General features: G+C 30.5%; 1 protein-coding gene across 3 annotated transcripts in view; it reads left to right on the top strand.

Moving 5' to 3' along the window:
* The window catches only part of LOC118193939 (epidermal growth factor receptor kinase substrate 8-like), a 174746-nt gene that overhangs the window by 104070 nt on the left and 47720 nt on the right, over positions 1-22956 (top strand). For all 3 annotated transcript variants that reach the window (XM_085825464.1, XM_035365099.2, XM_035365100.2), the window contains exons 13-17: positions 507-621; positions 802-1016; positions 3331-3577; positions 8477-8638; positions 12055-12181. In XM_085825464.1, the coding sequence (XP_085681590.1) occupies positions 507-621; positions 802-1016; positions 3331-3577; positions 8477-8638; positions 12055-12181 (866 nt within the window). The remainder of the gene's footprint in view (positions 1-506; positions 622-801; positions 1017-3330; positions 3578-8476; positions 8639-12054; positions 12182-22956) is intronic.

Below are 22956 nucleotides of genomic sequence, written 5' to 3'. Positions count from 1 at the left end.
AAGTTCAGAAACAGAATAGGTCGAATATTGATTGTTTATTACATATAGAGATGTTAATTCCTTGAGAATTATGCAAGAATGATTGGCGCAACTTTGGCGGATCTCTGCCAACTTTCATGGTTGATGGGATTATATGCAAGTACCCCTTATTTATGTTTATAAAATCAAGAAAAATTGTTACAGTCAGTTTCATTTATGAGTAACATTTGTATGCATAAATGTTTTTAAATTGTTATTTAAAATAATTTTGAGACCAAAAATTTTCACTAAATTGTTTCAGAAATATAAAGTTTCAGTTTTATTGGAAATAAATAGATTTAAACCATAAAAGCTCTGTAGATCTCAGACATGTGCATGGAGTTACCTGTAAATATCTCCTCATTAGTAGTTTTTGCAAATGCAAATAATCAGACTTCAGTTTGTCTGGAAAATATAATGCATAACCCATTTGTCTATAGATATTTTTCATTTGAACAAATTGTTTTAATGAAATTTTACTTTTGTAGGGATCAGTGGAAAGGCTATGAAAGCAATTACAGGCCAGTTTTCTCTAATGGATGGGCACCTGAAAATCCTTTAGAAGATGGTGGTTCAATTGCTCAAAGAATACAGAGACCTGAGGTTTGTTGGGTCATGACTTTATTCATTCCCCTCTCTTCCTTTTTGAGGTTCCACATAATGGTCCTCTGTAAACAAAGAAAGTATTTCAGAAATTATATAATCTGAAAATTCTTTCAGTTTTATTATTCAATACTTAAAATTTAAAAGCAATTAAAATTAGTTAAATTTTAATTAATTTAGCCTGACCTGAGGGAACAGGATTACCAACGAGTTTTCAGCCATCCAGAGCGGGATAGTCGCTATGGAAGTGAATATTTTGGTAGTGAACGAGGTGATGACAATGACAGGAATGAGTCTCCAGGAGTTGTACCAGATCACCACCCTCATTTGCGTCCTGGTTTTGACCGCCCTTATGAACATATGCCCTCTGCATCACGAAGAGATTTTATAGACAGGTGATATAAAATTATTATTATTCTTTTGTAAACTTATTTATTTAAATACTGCACTTTTAAAACTTCCTGTGCCATTCATTAGTATTAATAGGAGTAATGTTTTATTGAATTATAAAAATTACTCTTTTTAAGAACATTATACTGATCGCATTAAATTCTGCATAAATGCACTTCATTTAATATATTTAACTTCTTTACGAAAAAAGTCTGTGCTGCTTTTTAAATGACTGTTCTCAAATTTTAGCTGATCTTCACTCAAATAATTCATTTGTCGAACAAAATATGTCTGTTATATATAATAGCTGTCAAATTATTATGTTATTAAGTTACCAAATAGTTATTAAAATTATCAAAACTAAGTGTATTATAATATTAAAATTTCAGTATTTTTAATATTAAAATTATAAAGTAATAAAAATTAATGTTTATAATAAAGCTAGGTAATTTTAAAATTGTCTGTAGTATGATTATTTTATATGCTTTTATATAGTATCTGGCGATTTTCAAAATATTTTGCAAATAGTTCTGTCTTATTATTAAAATATCTTACCATAATTGGTATATGGTAAAGTAAGTTTAAAGATATTTTTATATTTAGTTAAAAAGATTACCTTCTTTTCATAACAACATTTAGTTTTTTTCAACAGTTAAATATTTCAAAATTCATATGCTTTTAAGTTTAAATTCTAGAGTGCTGCTTTTTAAACTGTTCTATTTTTACATTCTCTAAGAACAACATTATAATGAAAAATAGAGTATATGCTGTTTTAACATGTGTCTGCCATATTTATATTATCAGTATTGCATACTACAGATAATTAACAAATAAAGTTATTATTATCAGATTGGTTGCATTTAACAAAACATTGCCTAACAATAAATTATATCAACAATCTCTAGGAATGCATTTTAAGGAAGTGCAGCTTTATTCAGATTATAATAGTCAAGGGTTAGATTGAGAGTAATAGCCAAGTAAATATATATTCATATATAGAGTAACTGATTTTATAATTGGGATTATTTTCTGGTGATGTGATTAATAATTTGTGTATACAGTACAAAGTGTGTAATCCGAACGTCCACTATCCGGAATGATCTATAATCCGGATCTCAAAGTAACGAACTTTTTTTTTTGTATGCGCGGTTAATGCCACGCATGCACGTTTAATGTTTACGCATGCACATTTAGCACAAAAAAAAAAAAAAAAAAAAAAAAAAAGAAGCAACTTAAACAACTTACATTGAAAGGGATAATAAAGTAAACAAATGAATATTAAGCTTTTTTTTTTTTTTGTGAATTTTGATACCCTTTAGATCATAATTGCTCTTTATTTCATAAATTACAGTTTCATATTTTTAATTGTATAATTTCTGCATGCCATCTTACCAGATTTAAATTAATGGTCTATAATCCAGAAAAACCCTTAATCCAGAATCGCTGAAGTCCGGACGAGTCCACTTTTGTACTGTAATAAAGTATGTCTTTTCTTTATGCAATTTTTTCTTTAGATATTGCAAGCATATATAACATCTAAAAAAAGGGCCTTTTTTACTTTCTGGTAGGACATCTTGCCAAAATTGATTTTCCTCAGCCTTCTTTAATTATGATCAGATTTTGTTTAATGATTTAATAAAGTATTTAGAAGTGAAGAAAGGGAGATAGAATTCTAATGCTTTTGTGGCATTTTTGTATCTGGTTATAAGAGCTAAATTATAATGAGCATAAAATATCATGAATAAAGCTGTCAGGGTAGGTTCACTTGCAGTCCAAAATATCTTTGAAAATTTTATTAAATTTTTTAAAGTGAAAAATATATAATATAATATAATTATAATTAATTCTCTAAATTTAATGTATTTAATTTAATTGCTAGGTTTTTAAAATAATCTTTATTATTAAACAATTAAATAAATATTTTCCTTGAAAATTACTGTAATAGTGTGACAAGATTAATAAAAGAATTATTTTGTTTTAAAAATGATTAGCTTATTACTTTTTAAAATATTTTATGGTTGTCATGTAAGGAAGAAAAGATGTCAAAAGAAAAATGTAGTCTAATTATGTTAGAATTATTTATATTTTAAGGTGCTTTTACAAAAATAAAATTTCTGTCAAAAAACCAAATAGCAAAATTTTCCTTTTTTTTTTTAATTTGTTTTTCATTATCATCTGAAGCATATTAATTGAAAGACTGTTAATAGTTCACAATTTCCCTTATAAACTATTGTATAAAGTTCTCTTTAAACGATGAATAACACAGGCAGTTATTCAGCAGAATAATTGACTAACTTTTGTTTTTCTTTACCCTTATAGAGGAAATGCTATGTCTCCTGAATCAGATTTTCATGATCCTAGGGACAGAGATATGAGATCAGAATTTAGCTCTGATTCTATCGAACATTCTGAGCTGCCTTTGAGCCCTGAGCGTCAGTTTGATCGACAGCAAATGCAGTGGCTTGAAGATCTTAAAAGTAGGAGAGCAAAAATTGTTCAAGTGGTATATCCAAGGACTGCAAACAATGAGAAAGAATTGACTGTTATTAGAGGCGAAATTTTAGAAGTAAGTTTAAAATCTCATGAAGATGATTTTTAAATACATATGAACTGGGAAGTGCCTGCAGCGAAATAAAAAAAAAAAAAAAAAATTCTAAACCTTAGTAAGGTTGACATTAAAAATTCTTATACTTTGTATTTATGTTGTAAATGTTATTGTGCTGGAAAATAGAAAAAAAAATATTCTTAATAAAGAAAACATATATGGTTTATTTTCCAAATCACAGGAAAAAGACCCCCCCTTTTTTTTTCAATGCATAAAATGCCTTAGGCAGTGAGAAGGTGAGATACATGTAGAATACTATAGCAGAGCTAGAAATTAAATACTAAAAATCTTGTGATCTTCAGCTTCTCAATGACATTTAAATATAGAACTGTGTCTTAAAGTAAGACAAATGAGGTGATCTTCCTCCATGAAACAAAACTTGTAAAGGGCACACTCAGGACTATCAAAAATTCCATTTTTGTTCAAAAAGGGAGCCAAGCAGTCCAGTTGCTAGTCGAAATGCAGCTACTGCACTGTCTCAAGGGCAGTCTGGTAAATTGTCCAGTTTTTGCTCCATTTTGTAGTTTTTAGTATGATTTTAGAAAATCTTGTTATCTATGATCTTACAAGATGTTTTACAGGAAGTACTTTGTTTTAGTTTGGTACCATTCTTTGCCAGATCATCTGCCACCTCATTTCCAGGTATGGTCTAGTGTTATGGTTTGTGGTGAAGAATAGTTCACTTTTGAGGGTGAGATGAATATTTGAGTAAGAACTGGCATTCTTGCAGCCATCTGTGCCAATATGCAACCATTCATTATTTCAATAACTTCTTTGGTTGTTTTTATCACTAAGTGAAAATAAAATTTATGGGTTGCGATATTAGAATAGGCTGGCAAAGGTGAACATAAAAGTTATTGTTATAAAAATTTATAAATATTATCACATATATACAGTAAGAGTAATGAAATTTAAAAGAGTTCCGTGAATTTGTGAAAACAGATTACAAAAAAGTATTATCTCATAGGAGCACAAGGTTTCTTAGTTTGGTACCTGCAATAGAAAGAATTCTTTCCATTTCTAATTGACTCAAACCATACTTCTCATCTTGTGACAAATCCCAAAATTATTATTATTTTTTTTTTTAATCTAGAAGGCAAACTGTTTTAAAATTTTGATATGGTACTGTACAGTTATTTAATGATGTAGTTCTGAAATTAGAAGATAATTCTATCAGAGCAACAGAAGGATTTCAGAAATATTCTGAATTTGGTGCTTCAGAAAAAAAAGCCCGACAAATTTATACCATCTTCTGCCAAAGTATCACTATGCATTCTAAAAGAAAATGATGTTCGGGAGCAAAAATTCTTCTCAAGAATAGACAATTTTTATAGTTCTAGTATCCAGTACTTCGAAAACCAATTTGGGTAAAGTTAGTAAGTTTTAGTGGATAAATTTATGAACTGAAATTCCTGGTCTAATTAGAAGAGAGTGCATAAGTTGTTAATGAAATTATGAAAGATTTCATTAATTTTGATGAACATGCATTTTTGCAATAGGTAATTGAAAACCAAAGAGTACGTTCTAATTCTCAGAAAGTACCAGATACTATTAAAGAGAAGTGGAAAACAATTTTTAAGGTCTTTCAACAGACTGGTGTTTCATGTTGCAATATTTCTAAAATAGTTGAGTTTGCAATGTCTTTGCGTGGGATTTCTGCTCCAGTTGAGAGAGTTTATTCACATTTGGCCTGCAGAAAGGGGTGGACTTTCAGTGTCTACTGTTAAACATGTGCTAAATGTTAAAATTAATTCAGAACTTTCTTGCTTGTTATTTTATGATGTAATTAAAACAAACGATTTCTGAAAAAAATTAATATCTAGTGCAAAATACAATTGAATAAGTAAAGTTTAGTGTTTCAATGATCTGTTAAGACTTTTAAAGTAATCTAAAAATTGTGTCTTGCATTGGATCCCCTAAAAAAATTGTAAGCCTAATTATAAGAATATTATATGAGGGTTGGAACTTTAATAGTGGCAACACAGCTGAAAAAATGCTACGCAACAAAACCAAAGAACATCGCATATACCACACGTAAACTACATACCTACCTTACCTCTCAGCAAAAAGACTCGTCCTGCCTAAGTCACGTGCATGCGGAGTGATGTGAAGAACGGATCCTTGTATTAGCTCGCGGTCTAAAGTAAGCGTTGTCAGGATGTTTTCAAAACAAGAACAACGATGTTGGATAAAAATTTAATGTGCCAGAGGTCGTACAGCACGACAGTGTCATCAAGGGCTTCAAGAGACTTGCGGGAAATCTGCATTGCCTTACAGAACTGTAGCAAGATGGGTAAAAGCATTCAATGAAGGACGGCAAAACATGGCAGACATGCTGCGGCCAGGTCGTCCGAGTGTCAGCGATGCAGACGCGCAAGCTGTTACCGCACTAATGGACAGTAATCGCCGCCAAACGATTCGTCAGCTGGCCAGACAAACAGGATTAGCGCATACGACTGTGCTGCACATTCTGAAGGAATGCCTGTCCATGAGAAAAATTGCTTCACGATGGGTTCCACATCAATTGACGGAAATGCAGAAATGACTACGATATGATGCTGCCCGAACCCACCTAGAGCGCTATGAGCGCGATGGAGATGCTTTTTTACGCCGTATCATTACGCTGGATGAGACTTGGGCCCGATCGTACCAGCCAAAACTGAAACGCCAATCAAACGAATGGCGTCATCACGACGTTCGAAATTTCGTCAGAACCCCAGCAGTGTGAAAGTTATGGTGATTCTCGTGTACGACTGTGATGGTGTCATCCTAACGCATACCGTTCCTCCACAGCAGACCGTCACTGTGCAGTATTACTACTCATTTTTGGAGCACAATCTCCGGCCAGCTTTGAGAAAAAAAAAACGGCGACACTTTCTGCAGAATGCTCCTCTCATTTTGCATGACAATGCTCGGCCGCATGCAGCGCAAGCTGTGACTGATTTGTTCAAGTGATGGGGCTGGAAAGTGCTTTACCATCCACCATACTCCCCAGATCTAAGCCCTTGTGACTATGACTTAATTCCTAAGATGAAGGAACCACTTCGTGGCACTCGCTTCCAAACTGTTCCTGAGATTCTTGCGGCAGTAGACCGGTCCATTCAAACCATCAACAAAACAGGTGCTGCTACAGGTATTCTGCGACTTCCACATCATTGGAAACGGGCTGTACACAATGCTGGCGACTATATTGAAGGACTGTAAAACATGGTGACATGAATCACTTTTGTATTCCTTGTAAATAAATAGTTGCCACTATTAAAGTTCCAACCCTCGTATATTATTATATAAGATCTTAGTACTAAGTCATTTAGTTTCTAATAATAATTAATTTTTTCTTATTATTATATCTTAAAGAAATAAAATTCTTTAATAAGAAGTAAAAACTTAATTGGTCGTAAAATAACAGATACGCATGATTCTCGCTCTGTTTTGCCCCATGCACCGCTTTTTAAAACTTGAAATATATATATGTTTATACACACACAATATATATATATATATATGTAAAATTTTAAAAATATACAATGGCTTTGCTTTTCGCGACCGTTAATTAATTTTTTGCAGTCTAGGATCTTTTCCCTAGACAAGTACCTTCTAGAATTTGCTAGCCTATTACGTAACCGCTACTATAAATACTGAGTACGTGCCATTTTTCAGTTAGACTGCTTCCTAATATCGCTGCTACAAGACTCCACGCTGCTCTGTCCATCTTTCTTTCCTTTGTTAGAATTAATTATGACGCAGAAAGTTTAAATTCAATCCTACTTAGTTAAAATCACTATGGATATGTAATTTAGAGAGTCTCATATAAAATGAAAATGATCTGCTAATTGGATTAAATAAAAATGGACAATTAAAAGCTAAATAAATTTGTGTCGTCTTTTTATATCAGCTTACCACTCTGCTAAAAAAATGCCTGAACTTTGATGCCAAGCTTCACCATGACTGCTGAAATATCACATATATACACATTAATACCTTTTTTTAGATTTAGATATTTTTTTTAATATATTAAACATAAAAAAACAAAGCAATGCTGATAGATACTAAAACTTGAAGTTTTCTATATTCATAAACTAGAACTAAATAGCTGAATTAAAGGTTGACTGCATTTTTCTCCTGAAGCTATGAAATTCCCCCCCCCCTGGTTGAGAACCCCTGCATGCTGTAATTTTTAACTTATGTGGTTGCTTTATGTTCTAATATTTTTTCCTGTTTTTGCATGTATGGAATTTCTTCCATATTAAAATGAATAAAATTACCATACCTAATGTGCTGGCACCAACACCCATCTTGAATGCTGATTATTACTTCTAATTCAGACATTTAATTTTTTATCTTAAATTGTTAAAAAATAAGATGATTTATGCAGCGTCATTAATATTTATATGTGAACTTATAAAAGTACCTTTCTAATGTTACCATGTTATATAATAATATCTCATGGCAGATGCAAAGGGATTTAACTACAGGAATAATAGATGTGGTAGTTGTAATTGTTGATAAAATTAATGTATAATTTTTTGGTGGCATTACGTATTTAGTTTTAAAGGAGAGGTTGTATACAGATTTAGAAAAGAAAGCAGTTTTAAGCAGTTATATTTTTTTGGGTATCTGTCAGTTTCATTTGAAGTCATAATATTTTTTAAATGTTTTTTCCCTCATACAATATGCAACTTTAAGCTTTTTGTAATAATATAATTTGTAATTTTTTTTAAATGTTGTAATTTTCAACTTATACTGTTGCTTTAGGTTGTAATATTTTTTCCCGTTGTTGTATGTATGGAATTACTTCCATACATACAAATTTGGATGGGAAAATTTGAATGAATTTTAAAAAAATTTCTTTTAATTTAGATTTTAGATGATAGTCGGAAATGGTGGAAAGCTAGAAATATGAGAGGTCAAATAGCTCACGTGCCACACACAATAGTGACACCATATCCTTCTCTAGATGATGACATATTCAACAATCCAGTGTATGGATCAAGGAGTGCTAGAGAAAGTTATTATAGCACTGTGAGTATTAAGACATATCTTAAGCATTTGTTTTCATAATTCATCATTAATAATTTTCTTACTTATCAGGGCTAGAGAAAGATTATATTATGTATTTAAAATCTTAAGCATTTGTTTTCATAACTAATTATTAATAATTTTATTACTTATACAGTGCTGTAATAACTTTCTCCAGCACTAATTAGTAATAATTTTATTACTTATGTGCTGGAGAAAGTTATTACACCACTGTGCAAGTTCAAAATTATTCATACTATGTTACAAAAACTGATAAATTTTAGTAACAGTATAAATCCCTGTATAAAAATAGAAGAAAATAAATTTTTTATTCTATTTTTATATTTGAACCATTTTTCATCATTAGGAAAAGCTGAGTATCTATTTAAAGAATGAATATACCACAAAAAATTTAATAGTATATTTATGTAATTAGTCTTTTTTCCCCCTTTTACTGAATGGAGGGAGAAGGAATCGTGATTATGTATTTTGTTTTCTTGAAAAGTTGTAAACTGCTTAATGTGAACACTGTAAGCTACTACTACATTTTCTCTATTTCATGTGCAATATATTGATGTTGATATTTACTATATTGTTAATATATAATAAAATACCAATGTGGTCTCTATAAAAAGAGGGGAAGCTTATAAATAATCAAGCATTTAAAGAATGCAAATTTGAAATTTAGTATCTGGGTAATGTATGTTGTTGAAATCACTGTCTTTGATTATGCTTACTGTTGTTTCTAATCCACAAGTTCTATTATGTCGAAGTTTCTATTGGGATAGCTCGATGTTCAATTGACATTCGAACCATGACTGCAAAGTTAGTCTTTATGACTATTTATTTACACACATCTGTTATATTACAATATTTACATAATTCATGATTAATTTTAAGTCAAAAGATGGGGATTATCCCCCCTATTGTGTCAATTCAATAGACAATATTAATCAACGCGTAAAGCATTCCAAAAGTAGGTAAGCAAAATAGCACTTACCTGAATGATTGGGTTCTTCATTCAGGTATATCCAAAATATATGCACAAGTTCAGCTTTTTAAAACTTAAATCTGTACACAAGTTATAAAAGAACTGGCCGAATCGAACTTTCGCTCATTTTGCGTTCGAGTTGTGACACTTACATATCTGTGCTATGCTTATTCATTTCATTGCAGACTGACTGAGAATAATAGTAAAGGCTTAGAAAGTTGTTTGAATTGAAATGCGGCACGGCACGCAATGAATTGGAAGTTGATCTGTCAGCACTATCCTTATCTTCAGGGCAGATGTTTTTATTTAATTCGCCTTATTATTCCGTACTAAATGTAGTATTTCATCTCGATGTACTCCGTCTTTGATATGATTTAAATCATATTCCTCATCATTATAAATATCATGAATACACATCAGTGGTTGCAATTTTCTAATTTCAACTATGCGTAATGTATGCTTTACGCATGCACACATTGAAAGAAATGTTTAATAAAGTAAACAAATAAATATAAAGCCTTTTTTTTTTTTTTTTTTTTGTAAATTTTAATACCCTTTAGATCATAATTGCTCTTTATTTCATAAACTACGGTTTCATATTTTTAATTTTATAATTTCTGCATGCCATCTTACCAGATTTAAACTGATGATCTGTAATCCGGAAAAACCGATAATCCGGAATCGCCAAAGTCCTGACAAGTCCGGATTAAAGACTTTTGACTGTACAAAACTTAAGACTTTTGATTGTACAAGTAAAATGCGAATAATTATGTAATCCACATCCTTTCGCCTTGTGAATTTGAAATGGCTAGGAGACATCCATATTTTTAATGAATACTTTTGTCTTCCATCTGAGAGATTGGTGAGTTACAGGATATATTAAGTTTATTTCACGTAGAGGAATATCTTCCAGGTTGATAAAACTGTAATCTCATTTTTAAAAAAGTTTAAAAAAAATCCAAGTTAAAGGTGACACATTAAAAGTATGCTCTGCTCTATTATAGCTATTTTAGGTAAGAAAATTTTGTTAAGAGAATTTTTTTTAATTAAAAAGAATTTATATACTGGTTTCAAATTTTATTTACATGTATTTGTGTAAACACGGTGTAACAGAATTGATAGTCACATCTTTAAAGATCATAGCAAAAGTAATGATTTTTGCAGTAGAATGTGTGGTAGAATGGGAAATATGAAAATATGAATACAGAAACACAGCAAATATGAGAAACATGGAGAATGAAAAGTTATTTTAGTCATTGATATTTACAAGAAGTGTCCGAATTAACAGCCAGCATCTGCAGTCCGTAACGTCATGATAAGATAACTTGTTTACAAGATGCTGATTAATTTTCCTTAGGATTTTATTCCTAGAATTAGTGTTCCTACTGCAGAAATTGGCACTGCCTTTTACCACTTCACCATTTCCCTTGTGACAGACATAGATTTAGAAAGTGCTTTGAACTCTAACGCAACATGTGTGTGTACATATATATTACACAGTTATTTGGGAATATAAGACAGCCATTACCTTTAATAGCATTTGAATTATTAAAATCATTAAAGGCTGCTAACAAACACTTTTCATATCAATGAGTATGTGTCGGGAACAGTGACATGGTTAAAGTGTGCATCATTCATTCCATCATTATTATACAGTCAAAAGTCTTTAATCCGGACGCCCATAATCCAAAATGACCTATAATCCGGACCTCAGATTATTACATGCGTTTACGTGTCTTTACGCATGCGCATAATACGTTTACGAATTTTGTATCGATGTACTCCATCTATGATATGATTTAAATCAAATTCCTGGTCATTATAAATATCACGAATACACATCAAATAGTTTTCTGGCTGCAATTTTCTAATTTCGACTATGCGTAATGTATGCTTTACGCATGCGCATGTTGAAAGAAATGTTTACTAAAGTAAACAAATAAATATTAAGCTTTTTTTGTAAATTTTGATATCCTTTAGATCATAATTGCTCTTTATTTCATAAATTAGGGTTTCATATTTTTAATTTTATAATTTCTGCATGCCATCTTACCAGATTTAAACTGGTGATCTATAATCCGGAATCGCCGAAGTCCCAACGAGTCCAGATTAAAGACTTTTGACTGTAATTGGCATATTGCAGCTGATGATCATTCATTTGAATAATTCCTGTTAGTTACTGACATTATTTCTTGTAAATATTTGTGATTAAAACAACTTTTTGTACTTATCTGCACATTGTATCACACACTGTATTATGAATATGTTACTTTTGTGGCATTTTGTTACTCAATCTTTTTACACCATGTATATATGTGCATATGTGGCACAAAAATTAAACTTAAAATCTTTTTATACAGTCCTCTTTCATCAAAATTTTAATTTTCTTAAATTTCTTAAAATTTTTTTTTTTTTTTCATGTATTCAGGAGGGTTCTCCTTCAAAAGAACATTATGTTGATGAAGGTACTACCCGATCTCAGGAAGCATCACGGTCTCCATCATCTGGTATTTCTCGTCCAGCGCCTGCTGATTGGGTACGCCGTGAGCGCCAGGGTAAGAAAGGAGAGTTCCGGTACTTTTGATCACATTGTGATATGATTAGACTCTGACTGTTACTGTGTAATGTGTCACTAACTACCTGCATTATACATCCCTGACCACTGTAATATGCTCTAACACTACTAATTCCTCAAGAAGAGACAGCCCTTTGTGCAATACTGGTCTGTTTTAAGTTTTGTGCTTTTTGTGTTTATGTTGCTTCAGTTGTGAAATCCTCATGAGCATCGAGCTGGCCCTCGGTGAGATCTGCATTCTAGATGCAAAATAAAGATTATTCTGTGTTCCTTCACCTGAAAGAACTGTGATACATTCAGGGAAGAGTAATAGTACTGGAAAATCAAAGCAGTCATGCTTAATCTGCTTGCTAAATGTATTTCAGTACCTTTGTGTTCTTGTGTATGTCCAGCTTTTTGTTAATTGGTGTATTTCATCAGTGTTTTTATAATCTTTTTTTTATATAGCCAATTGTATTTAGGTAGTAAAATATTTAAATTCTTACATTGTTAATTATAGAAATATATATTTTTCAAACTGAAAGCTATATGATAGAGCTGTTCCTGTGAACATTTTATGTTGCTTGTGCAAATCATACTTTAACAGTTTGATTTGTATATTAAAAACTTAACAAATAAAAAATTATGGATATTTCTAAAACATTCATAGATTAAAGTGCAAAGAATAAATTCAGGCACTTTAATTTTTGATTAGTGTTAAATGCATTGTAAAACAGCATTAAAAATTTCTTTGAATTAAAAAATAAATTAGAATGAATAGAGAAATTTAAAAAAATAGTTCTTAAACTTTTGTATTGTGTTAGAAATCTGTATTAAGAATTTTGATATAAGTATAGTGCAGATTTTAGTATATTAAATCTCTAGAAAAAGTAGCAAAAATTCTGTATCTTTGAATTGTATTAATTTAATATTGATCCGGGCCTAATTTGTTAAGTAAATAGCACTTATATTAAGCATTTGTTTCTGGGGATAAAACTTAGGTGTTATTTGTTTTGATGCTGTTTTTAATCAAATTGTTTAAAGTAACAATTTTAAAATATGCTGAATTAAAGCTAAAAATTTTTCATACAAAAATGAATTGAAATTTCTAATCCTTTAAGAAAGCTGTTGATCAGTTAAATGTTAAACTTCTACTGAATTTGACTTGTAATCATAAATTGAATGGTATATTTATAAAACCTTGTGCCCATCTTCATCATCCTTTTGTATTCAACTGTAATTTATATTTGGAAGATGAAATCTGAAAAAGATAAGTTCATGGAGTAAAATTTTCTGAGGTGTGAACTATAGCTTAGTCATTTTTATATATTGTACACATTGTTTGCTATAATGTAATTTTATAAATTAAAATACTTTAATATGATTTGAGAAAGATTTATAGTACACATAAATTTTTATTTACATTTCATTGTCGTTAAACATAATATTTAACAATATGTATATGTCTGGTAAAAATGATGCAACATACAGAAAATAATTGAACTGAAAGTTTCAATACAGTCGTCATTGGACAATACAATGGTTATGTAGCTGTATATATCCTAAAACAACAATCTTACTTATATATCCTAAAACAATCTTATATATTCTAAAACAATAATCTTATGCATTTTTATCGCAAATTATAAACAATCGCAAAATAATGCCTTCGTGTGTTTAGATGATTATATATAATTGCACTTTCAAGAAATTACTAAGGTGCAATTTTTTGGTGATCAAATAAATAAATGAAATAGAAACTTGTTTTTCAAATATATACCTGAATGTATGGTGTATTTTATGAACTACAAGGTTTTGTGCTTTTATATTTTTATCAGTAGTAATTATAAGCTTGTTTTTCATCTTGTTATGAAATTTTGCAACAAAGTTCTTTAAGTTTAATGATTTTTTCTATTATGATGAAATAATCAGTTTTCAGCTACGACAAATTTAGAGATTTTTAAGCATTTCTTTATTTCCATAATCAGAACTTTTCATCTATTAACTGTGATCTATGATGCTAACTTATTTTTAGTGTAATTTTTTGTTTTGTGAAAAATGTATTAAATTAGGATAGTTCATAATCTTAATGCTTTATATTTAATTTTCCAATTTTTTAATTCATTGCAGGATTTAGATTTTTAACAAGTTTGCACATTTATGTATAATTTGTGAAGATGCTCTTATATAGATTGGGAAATTTTTGATAGTTTAATTACAATAATTTAACAAATTAAAAATATTTAATTGAAATCTAATTTATTTTATACATTTTATAAAACTGTCATGAGTGTACTAAATTATCTTATGTTTGTTATCATTTAAAATTTCCTGTCATTCTTTTTAATGGTAAATGTATAGGTTTCTGAAATAATATCTTCGCCTCCCCCCCTCCAAAGAAGTACCTTCAAACTAATTCTTCAAGTTTCTTAATTGATAAACTTAGTTGCCACCTTATTAACTTTGTTATTATTTTATGTATTATACTTGTATAAATAATCACATGAATTTCAGAGTCTGAGAGTATGTTATTAAGTGAGTGACTTTTTGTACTAATTTAATGCATTTGTTGATAACTACACTCCCTTTTTTTTTTTTTTTTTTTTAAAAAGTAATATGATGTATAGCTATATTTTTTTTACTGTCTGCTCCATAGCTATATTTTTTTTACACTTTTGGGGGCTATTGTTTTAATACTTGGTAAGTTTTGAAGGTCCATTTTTTTGTCTTCTGTTCCTGTTAGTAGAGAAAAACTACAAATATGTAAATTAATGTTTGCCTATACAGTTTAAAAACAGGAATTCTGCCTGTTTATTTTGAAAGCATTTTATGGTGGATTCGGTAAATAATTCCGTCCAGTTTTCAAAGATTTATATTTGTAATTATTTTTAATAAATATTTTATCAGATATTTGTGTAATGTGTCTTGTCATTTTTCATAATATGGTTTGTATAATTCTGAAGAATAAATTTTTTACCTTATGTTCAGTAATTTGAGTTTATAGCCATTTGTTAAGATTTAAACAAATATAAAAAAAATATTTTGTTAGTTTGAAAGTGGCAGTTTTAATTTTTCAGGTAAATTATTCATTCATTCATTGCTCAGTATATAGTCCAGTATTTTTTTTTTTTTTTTTTTTTTTATTGAAGACTATGAACATTTTTTGTTTGATTTTTTTAAAACTTTTTTAATTGGCAGTAGGAAAGAGAAATTATTTGTACATGAATTTTTGAAAATAAATAAAAAATCTGTTATATATATATATAAAGAAGAAAATCTGTGTGTTTGCCCTCTCATAACTCAGTCACTACTATAGCTATCCTTGCCAAACTTTCTACAATTTTTTTTTTTTTGGGGGGGGGGGGGGGTCCTGGAAAAGGTCGACATCCATTTTTTTCCAGGAAAAAGTAGCTAAAATCAGAGATATTAATTAAAAACTCGGAAAAAACGATAAATTTTGCGCTGTTTTTTCCCCTGTGGCAACAGTCTCGCAAATTGGAAATGAAAATCTGCTTTTTTTCAAAAGTTGTTGCCACTGCTCGCTTTCAAATCCTAGAGTTGGTTAGTAAAATATTTCTAAGTTTTACAATGAAATAAACATAGCATTGCCAAACATTAAATACATTATTCCCGATTCCAAAAATTCAACCATTTCAACTATTTCCATCTTTATACAACTTTAATCAGCTGGAATATTAATTAAAAAGTCTGAAAGCGCTAATTTTCGCACTCATTTAACCTAGTGGCAACAGTCTCACGCATTGGAGATAAAAATGCTTTATTTCGAAAAGTGTTGCTACTGCTCGCTTTCAAACTGTACAGTTTGCTAATCTGAAATTTGTATATTTTACAAAATCTCTCTCTCTCTCTCTCTCTCTATATATATATATATATATATAAAGAAGAATGCCTGTTTATTTATTTATTTATTTATTATGTTCATGTTATTGATTTATAATCAATTATGATCCATTTTATGCCACATTTAATCAACTAATATTGAATATAGGTGATATATTGGATGGAACTTTAGCTTCTACAACCATTTGATTAGAAAGACAAAAATCATTAAAAACTGTGTGCCATTGTTGCTGATGTAATGAGAGAGAAGTAATTTATTTTTCTATCGAATTTTTTTATGTGGGTTCCATATCACATCAGACTGAAAAATGTATGACCATGGATCATAAATTTTTGCAGTGTTTTTAGAGTAGGATTACAGCGGTATCATTCTTTCTGTTGTTAGATAAATTACTCTCAATCTAACTTAACTGGCATTGGTACATCTGTTAGTTAAAAATAATTTCATAATGATCAAATTCTTTATGAACTATTTCACTATAAAGAAAAAGGAGTTTTGTGTTGGTATACATATGGACCAAACTAAAGACTTCCTATAGCAAACTTGAGCAAAAAAAACTATGAAATAAACTAAGGTTTTTTTTTATAACAGATTTTAGTGCAAAACTGAACACTTGTAAGATAAAGAAATTAAATAATCACTTGCAAATTATATGCAGCATTGATATTTTGCGTGCATATGCTCTTGTATACAATGTGTTTCAAAATGATAAAATTAGAAACAAGTATTTGATCAAAATAAATTCTAAACATGTTTTACAACATTTTGAATGAAAATTAGGACTAAATTTATCAAATGATTAATTTTTCTGGATTTTTTTCCCTAGAATATTAGAACTGCTTTAGTAAAGTATTATTGTTATGTCGCTTTACTGTCATTCATCAGTTTCAACTGAGAGACGAGAGAATTGATATGATTTTCTTTTGCTAAAATTGGACTGTACAGTTTCCTTCCTGCCCTGTCAAGCTTAAATTTGATATTGATGAATTAACACTGGGAGAATGAAATTATGATGCATTCACTATAAATTGTCGGTTCAAGGCATTTCAGTTACTGAAAAAAGTTTATTCAGGTACTGAAAATTTATTAATCATTCTCATTATATTGTTTCTAATCATTAAAACTCTAATAGATTGTATGGCAAATAACAAAAATGTTGATGTTCGCTGTTGACTTTTATGTCAAAAGAAAATGATTTCGCATTGAATGAATAGTCCAACTGTAAGTATCAAGAAAGTTTCATCTTTTCCAAATAGATGAACTTTAACAAGTCTGTTTCTCTGAAGTGATATCCAATCATTTCAGCCAGTGGGACCACGGGAATTCAGTTTCTCATCATTCTAAGTTTTTGCAGTTGTATCAAGGCCATTGTGATATTTTGGCCAAATTTAATTATTTTCCGTATATTTGATCAGCTAAGAGTAATAGTTTATTTTCTGATAAAGAATATTGTTTTTAAAAATGCAATTTACTGTAGACTTTTTACTCACAAAGATCGAAATTTTCTGGTCTGATATTATAAAGTGAGTATCAAACATTTAATATAAAATTGATTTATTTTGACATAATGTCAATACTAATTAGTGACTATTAGTTTTCCATTCAGTTTTAAATAATTAGAAATAAAATAATGGGAACAGATTTGGAACCTTGAAATAACTTGAACTGATGGTTTACTTCTAATATAATTATAAAACTTGTACTTCCATTATTAATATTTTCAATATTCCAGAATGAATGGCAAATAAAAAATATAGTGAAATTTGAATATTTAATCATATTTCACATTTGAATATTAATTTGAAATAAAAATAGTAATGTTTTGAGGTAATTTGAAATGAAAATATGCTGTTTTGAAGTTCGTTTTTGAAATGAATGTAGTGATGTTGTAATATTTAAAAACGGTATTTCCTTGGGTTTTTATATGCTGATGTTATAGCAAATACTGTATCTTTTTTTTTTTTTTTTTTACCTAAATGTTTGTTTAATTAGGCATGAAATAATAATATATAAAATCTAATTCCAGAACAGTAATTGTAATGGGAAAAAAATAAATATTCGTTTTAAAGGAACCTGAAAGAATAGCGTTATTTTATATAGAGAAAACTCTCTATTACACTTTAATTCTTTAATTTCTATGTAAGAGAAATAGAATGGTTTCAAGCCAATTTGGTGATTCTTTAAGTCAGAAATTAGTAAATAGATTTAGCATGAAACAAGATGATAATAAATTCTGTAGAAAAATATTCTAAAGTTTATTAGCAATTTAAACTGAGTTTTGATGCCTAATTATTTATTTGCCAAGTAAATATGAAAATGCTTTAAAATTAAAAATGATGAGGAAAAATAGAATACTTATTTTATGAAATTTGAAAACATAAATTCTAGCACAGTCGGGGAAATTAGCTATTTTTAATGGGTAGATAATTTAACATTAGAGAGATTTGAAGCTGAAGGATCTTTAACAATAAAGCATTACTGTTTGCCTTAGGGGTATCCCATTTTTATCAGTTTATGTAATTTCCTCATAGCATTTTATCAGCTTAGGAAGTAATATTTAGATTATAGTGAATTTCATACTCATCCTTTTTTGTTTTTGATTAAGATTTGAAATAAAGTATATATTATTGGAGATGATAAAATGAAATGTTTTTTCTATAATGATATATGGGAATAAAGGATTTCAAATTTTGTGAAAAATAAATGGAAGTTATATTAAAATGCTCACTTTTGAACTTTTCATAAAATAAAAACACTTTTTTGTTCTCTTGCTAGGTTGTTAGGTTGACTGGTAATAAATCAAAATGAAAATTGGGGAGGAGAAAAAAGAATTTTATCTGGCACGCACTAGCAGCCATTTTAGTTCGAGACCGAGATTTATATTCATTGGATGGAAAATCAGGTGCAGAATTAACAGCTTGTAATCAATTCTAACTCATATTTGGATAAATGCTTTTGGGGGGAGGAGGGGCTTCTAACACAATGAAGAAATGGCAGTTAAAAATGTAGTACAGTCAAAAGTCGTTAATTCGGACACCCATAATCCGGAATGATCTATAACCCGGACCTCAAAGCTACAAACTTTCTGTGCGATGCATACGCATAGGCGTTTACCCATGCACGTAAGACATTTACGGCTGCAAACATGCGAGTGCGCATGCACATGATACGTTTGCACATGCGCTTTTAATGTATAACGGACGGTATAAGCTAAGCTAAAATTATCTAATTCAGTTAATGTTGCAGATCACGTTGTTCCTTAATCTTTGAATTGGATCTGGCTTATTATTTTTTGCAGACTGTTAGAGCAATTTTATAAAAGTAAGCTTGAACTTTCGATTACGTCAAATAGAATTTCCGATATATATTTACTAATACATAAAGGATCTACAAAGCGAAAGTATGTTTCGAAGTCCATTAAACAAAAAGTGAAATTGCTGCAAAAAATGGATAATGGCATATCCTTTGTTTCTCTAACCATTCCGAAATCTGTTTATCAATTTCACGCTGCTCTGTGGTGTGTGTGTGGGGGGGGGATGCCGCGGCGCAATGAATTGGAAGTTCCTTATCTTCAGGGCAGATGTTTTTATTTTATTTGGCTTATAATTCCTTACTAAATGTAGTATTTCATTTCAGTGTACTTCATCTTTGATATGATTTAAATCAAATTCCTCGTCATTATAATTCGCTTCCGATAGTGTGTGCATTTTCGAACTGTGTACATTTTGGAAAATCTGATGGAAACTCTTTTTTCAGAAGCAAAAATGTTCTGACCATTTTACCGGAAGTATTTAGGGAAATAGATATAAATTTATGTTGTGTAAGAAGAAAACCCATTACAGTCAGCTGGAGGCAAGCTCTCGATGTTCAACTGCTGTATCTACTGAGTTTCTGCTGAACCTAATTGAAAATGGGAGCAACAGTCATAATATAATATACCAAAGTAAAAATAGGACGAAAAAAATTAGGAGCGCAATGTCTAACATGTGGATTTTTATCTTTTTTGGAAATATCAGGCCTGGAATTCAAATCTATTCCAATTGTTCGATCATACTCTGTACACTTCGCTATTATTATTATAAACAAGATCAGCCATTGATGGGTAGCTGTGTATCTAACAAAAGCATCTGTAATCCTTCTGAAATTTTTTTTTTTTTTTTGAAATGTTTTTGACATTATGCACTTATGGCTTTGACTACTAAAGAACTGGATATGCCAATTCTAGGTATAGAGCTTGTTTAACTCACCCTGAAATCTTTTACCCAAGTATAATGTAAATATTCTTAAAAGCAAGTTATTCTTAATGATGGAACATTATATATTCTTAAATGATAATATAGCAGCTAGATACTAGAGTATTTATATCAGATTAATGATATTTTAACCCTTTTCCTTTTTATTTTCATTAATTGATTTCTTGTCTTCTAGAATTACTAAGCAAGAATAGTTGAGTATTTATTTGGATTCTATTTTGATGCTTCAGATCAGCTTAGGACACTGGATGGTTGGTTGGTTAACTGTTTAAGGCAAAACCCTACAAGGGTATGTAAAGGAAGGAGTGCAATCAAGGAGAGTTTTTTAAAGGAACTGTTATGTATTATAGTTACGCATGCAAAAATGAAAACCCCACACAGCTAGCCTATCTGCAGGTTTGAATTCATGTCAAAGTGTCGGTATTTAGTGGTCTTATTTATTTGGCTACTGGTGAACTTTGTATCAGAGAATTATGAGACTGAGGCAATTAGAACCTGCAGTATGATAAAATACGTCATGAGAGCAGTTATTAACACTAACAGTTTCTTTGCCAAAACTGGATAAGGAGTAAATGATCATATTTTAAAGTTATTATCCAATTAACTTGCTAAAAGGCTCTGAGTAGGTGTTCCAAATCTTTTCATCAATCAAAGAAGATGCTCTAGTTAGAGACAGGGATGTGTTCCAATAACAGCTCGAGTGTTTTATCTTGATGGATCTGTGCAGAAAGCCCTCATTCATGAGAGAGTTTTCGTATTCATATCAGTGTGCTCTTGGTATTGAGAAGAACAGGATTAAACAGAATTTTTAGAAAAAATTTTTGGGGATAAAATTAAATGTGTATAGTATTATGTATGTGTGTGTGTGTGTGTGTGTGTAAGGTTAAAAAAAAAAAAAATGGGAAGTAAAGCAAACTTTTGATTTTAAGTTGCAGTTGTCCCTTAAATTGCCATTTAAATTTGGCTGTTTCCTCATAAAAAAAGTAACTGCTTTTATATATATATGTGTGTGCATGTGTATCTCCCAAATTAAACTATATCATATGATCATATGATCTCGTATAACCCTGCATGTACTTATGTAAATGCTTTAGCTAGTCACGATCATTTGAAATTAAAACTAACATTGGGAACCATAGCCTTCTGATTTCTTTTCCAAACTTTCTCTTGAATGCAGTTCTTTCCTGCTACTTGCTTTCTTCCATCTAAACTTTTCTGTATTGTGAATAGTAATGTAAAAAAGGCACAAAGTATGATGAAGAATGGATAGAATGGATACATATTGCAGTGATTGAGATGTGCGATTCAAAGTGGTAATATGCTTCTAAAGAATTGTTTTGTCCAGAAATAAAGTGGGTCAAATTGTGAGGGTGGCTGCATTTGGACAAAAATATGGAAACACCGAAATAAAAACATATTGCTTGGCTAAGAAAACTGTTGGTATTCAAAACAGCTTGCAGTCTTCTGAGGATGGATAAATAGAGGTCTTGTATGCTTTGCAAGAGAATCGTATACTATTCTTCCTGTAAAATGTTGGCACATTCAGCTTATGATGATGGTGGTGACTAGCGCTTATGCAAATTTCTTTTCAGAATATTCCTCAATAATATAGATAAAGTTCACCCTCATGTTCAGAAAACCAGTCTTCGACGATGTGAGCTGAGTGAATAGTAGCTCTGTTGTCTTGAAATCCAACATCATATTTGGAGAGCAAAATTTTTACCATGGGATGGAAGTGATCAGGCAAAATGGTTGCATAATGCTTGGCAGTAATTTGACCTTGCACGGTAATGATGGGGCCATGGAATACCATGATATGGCTGCCCAAATCACGATCGAACCCCCCACCATGTTTCACTCTCTTGGCAGCAAAGAGTCTGTCATATGATTGGGATGGATCACTGATGAGTGGCTTTTGAATTGTAACTCATCCCAAAATACCTTGCCTGTGGAGATCACATAAATAGTTTTGGTGCTGACTAGCGACTATTGTGCACTTAATTTTCATCACAATCCTCTTCAATGATAGTCTGTGATGATCACTCAACACATAAGTTTCGTCTGCCATGTCATTTAGCAAATGTGTTTTTCCCGGTCTCCCTATGCAAGTTAAAAATCTTAGATACTGTGCCTCTTGAAACACCAAACACTTCAGCTACCTTGTTTATGGAAGCATACAAGGCCCAACAATTTACCCACATTTGAATTCATTTAGCTCCTACATGGTGCATTCACATGTGCACAGAGCACTATCTCACTAACTTAAAACGTATTGAGAATGTTGTACAGGTGGTGTTAGTGAGCAAACACATCAATGCCACCAACAGCTTTTGTAAGAATAAACATTTCAGTTGAGACGTGCATTTTACAAAGTGTTTCCATATTTTCTCCCAACCCCTGTATATAGTTATGTGTCTCAGGGCAATTACTATCTAGTGTCGCCCATGATTGAAAGTATTTGTATGTTTTCACATTTTAAATTATTACATACATATATATGTATATGTACATGTATATATGTATATAGGACTGCAATTCGCACTGCTGAAAAGCAGATGAAAACACCAATTTTGAGTGTGCTTGATGCAATAAAAGCTATCACCGCACCTTGAAAATTAAATATCATCACAACACACACACAAAACTGTTTTAGCAGAGCGT

This window comes from Stegodyphus dumicola, chromosome 10 (genome assembly GCF_044657685.1).
Source record: "Stegodyphus dumicola isolate Sdum_Otavi_A_Nest chromosome 10, ASM4465768v1".
Lineage (NCBI taxonomy): Eukaryota > Metazoa > Arthropoda > Arachnida > Araneae > Eresidae > Stegodyphus > Stegodyphus dumicola.
Note: the sequence above shows the minus strand (reverse complement) of the source record. Positions and strands in the feature narration are given on the sequence as shown.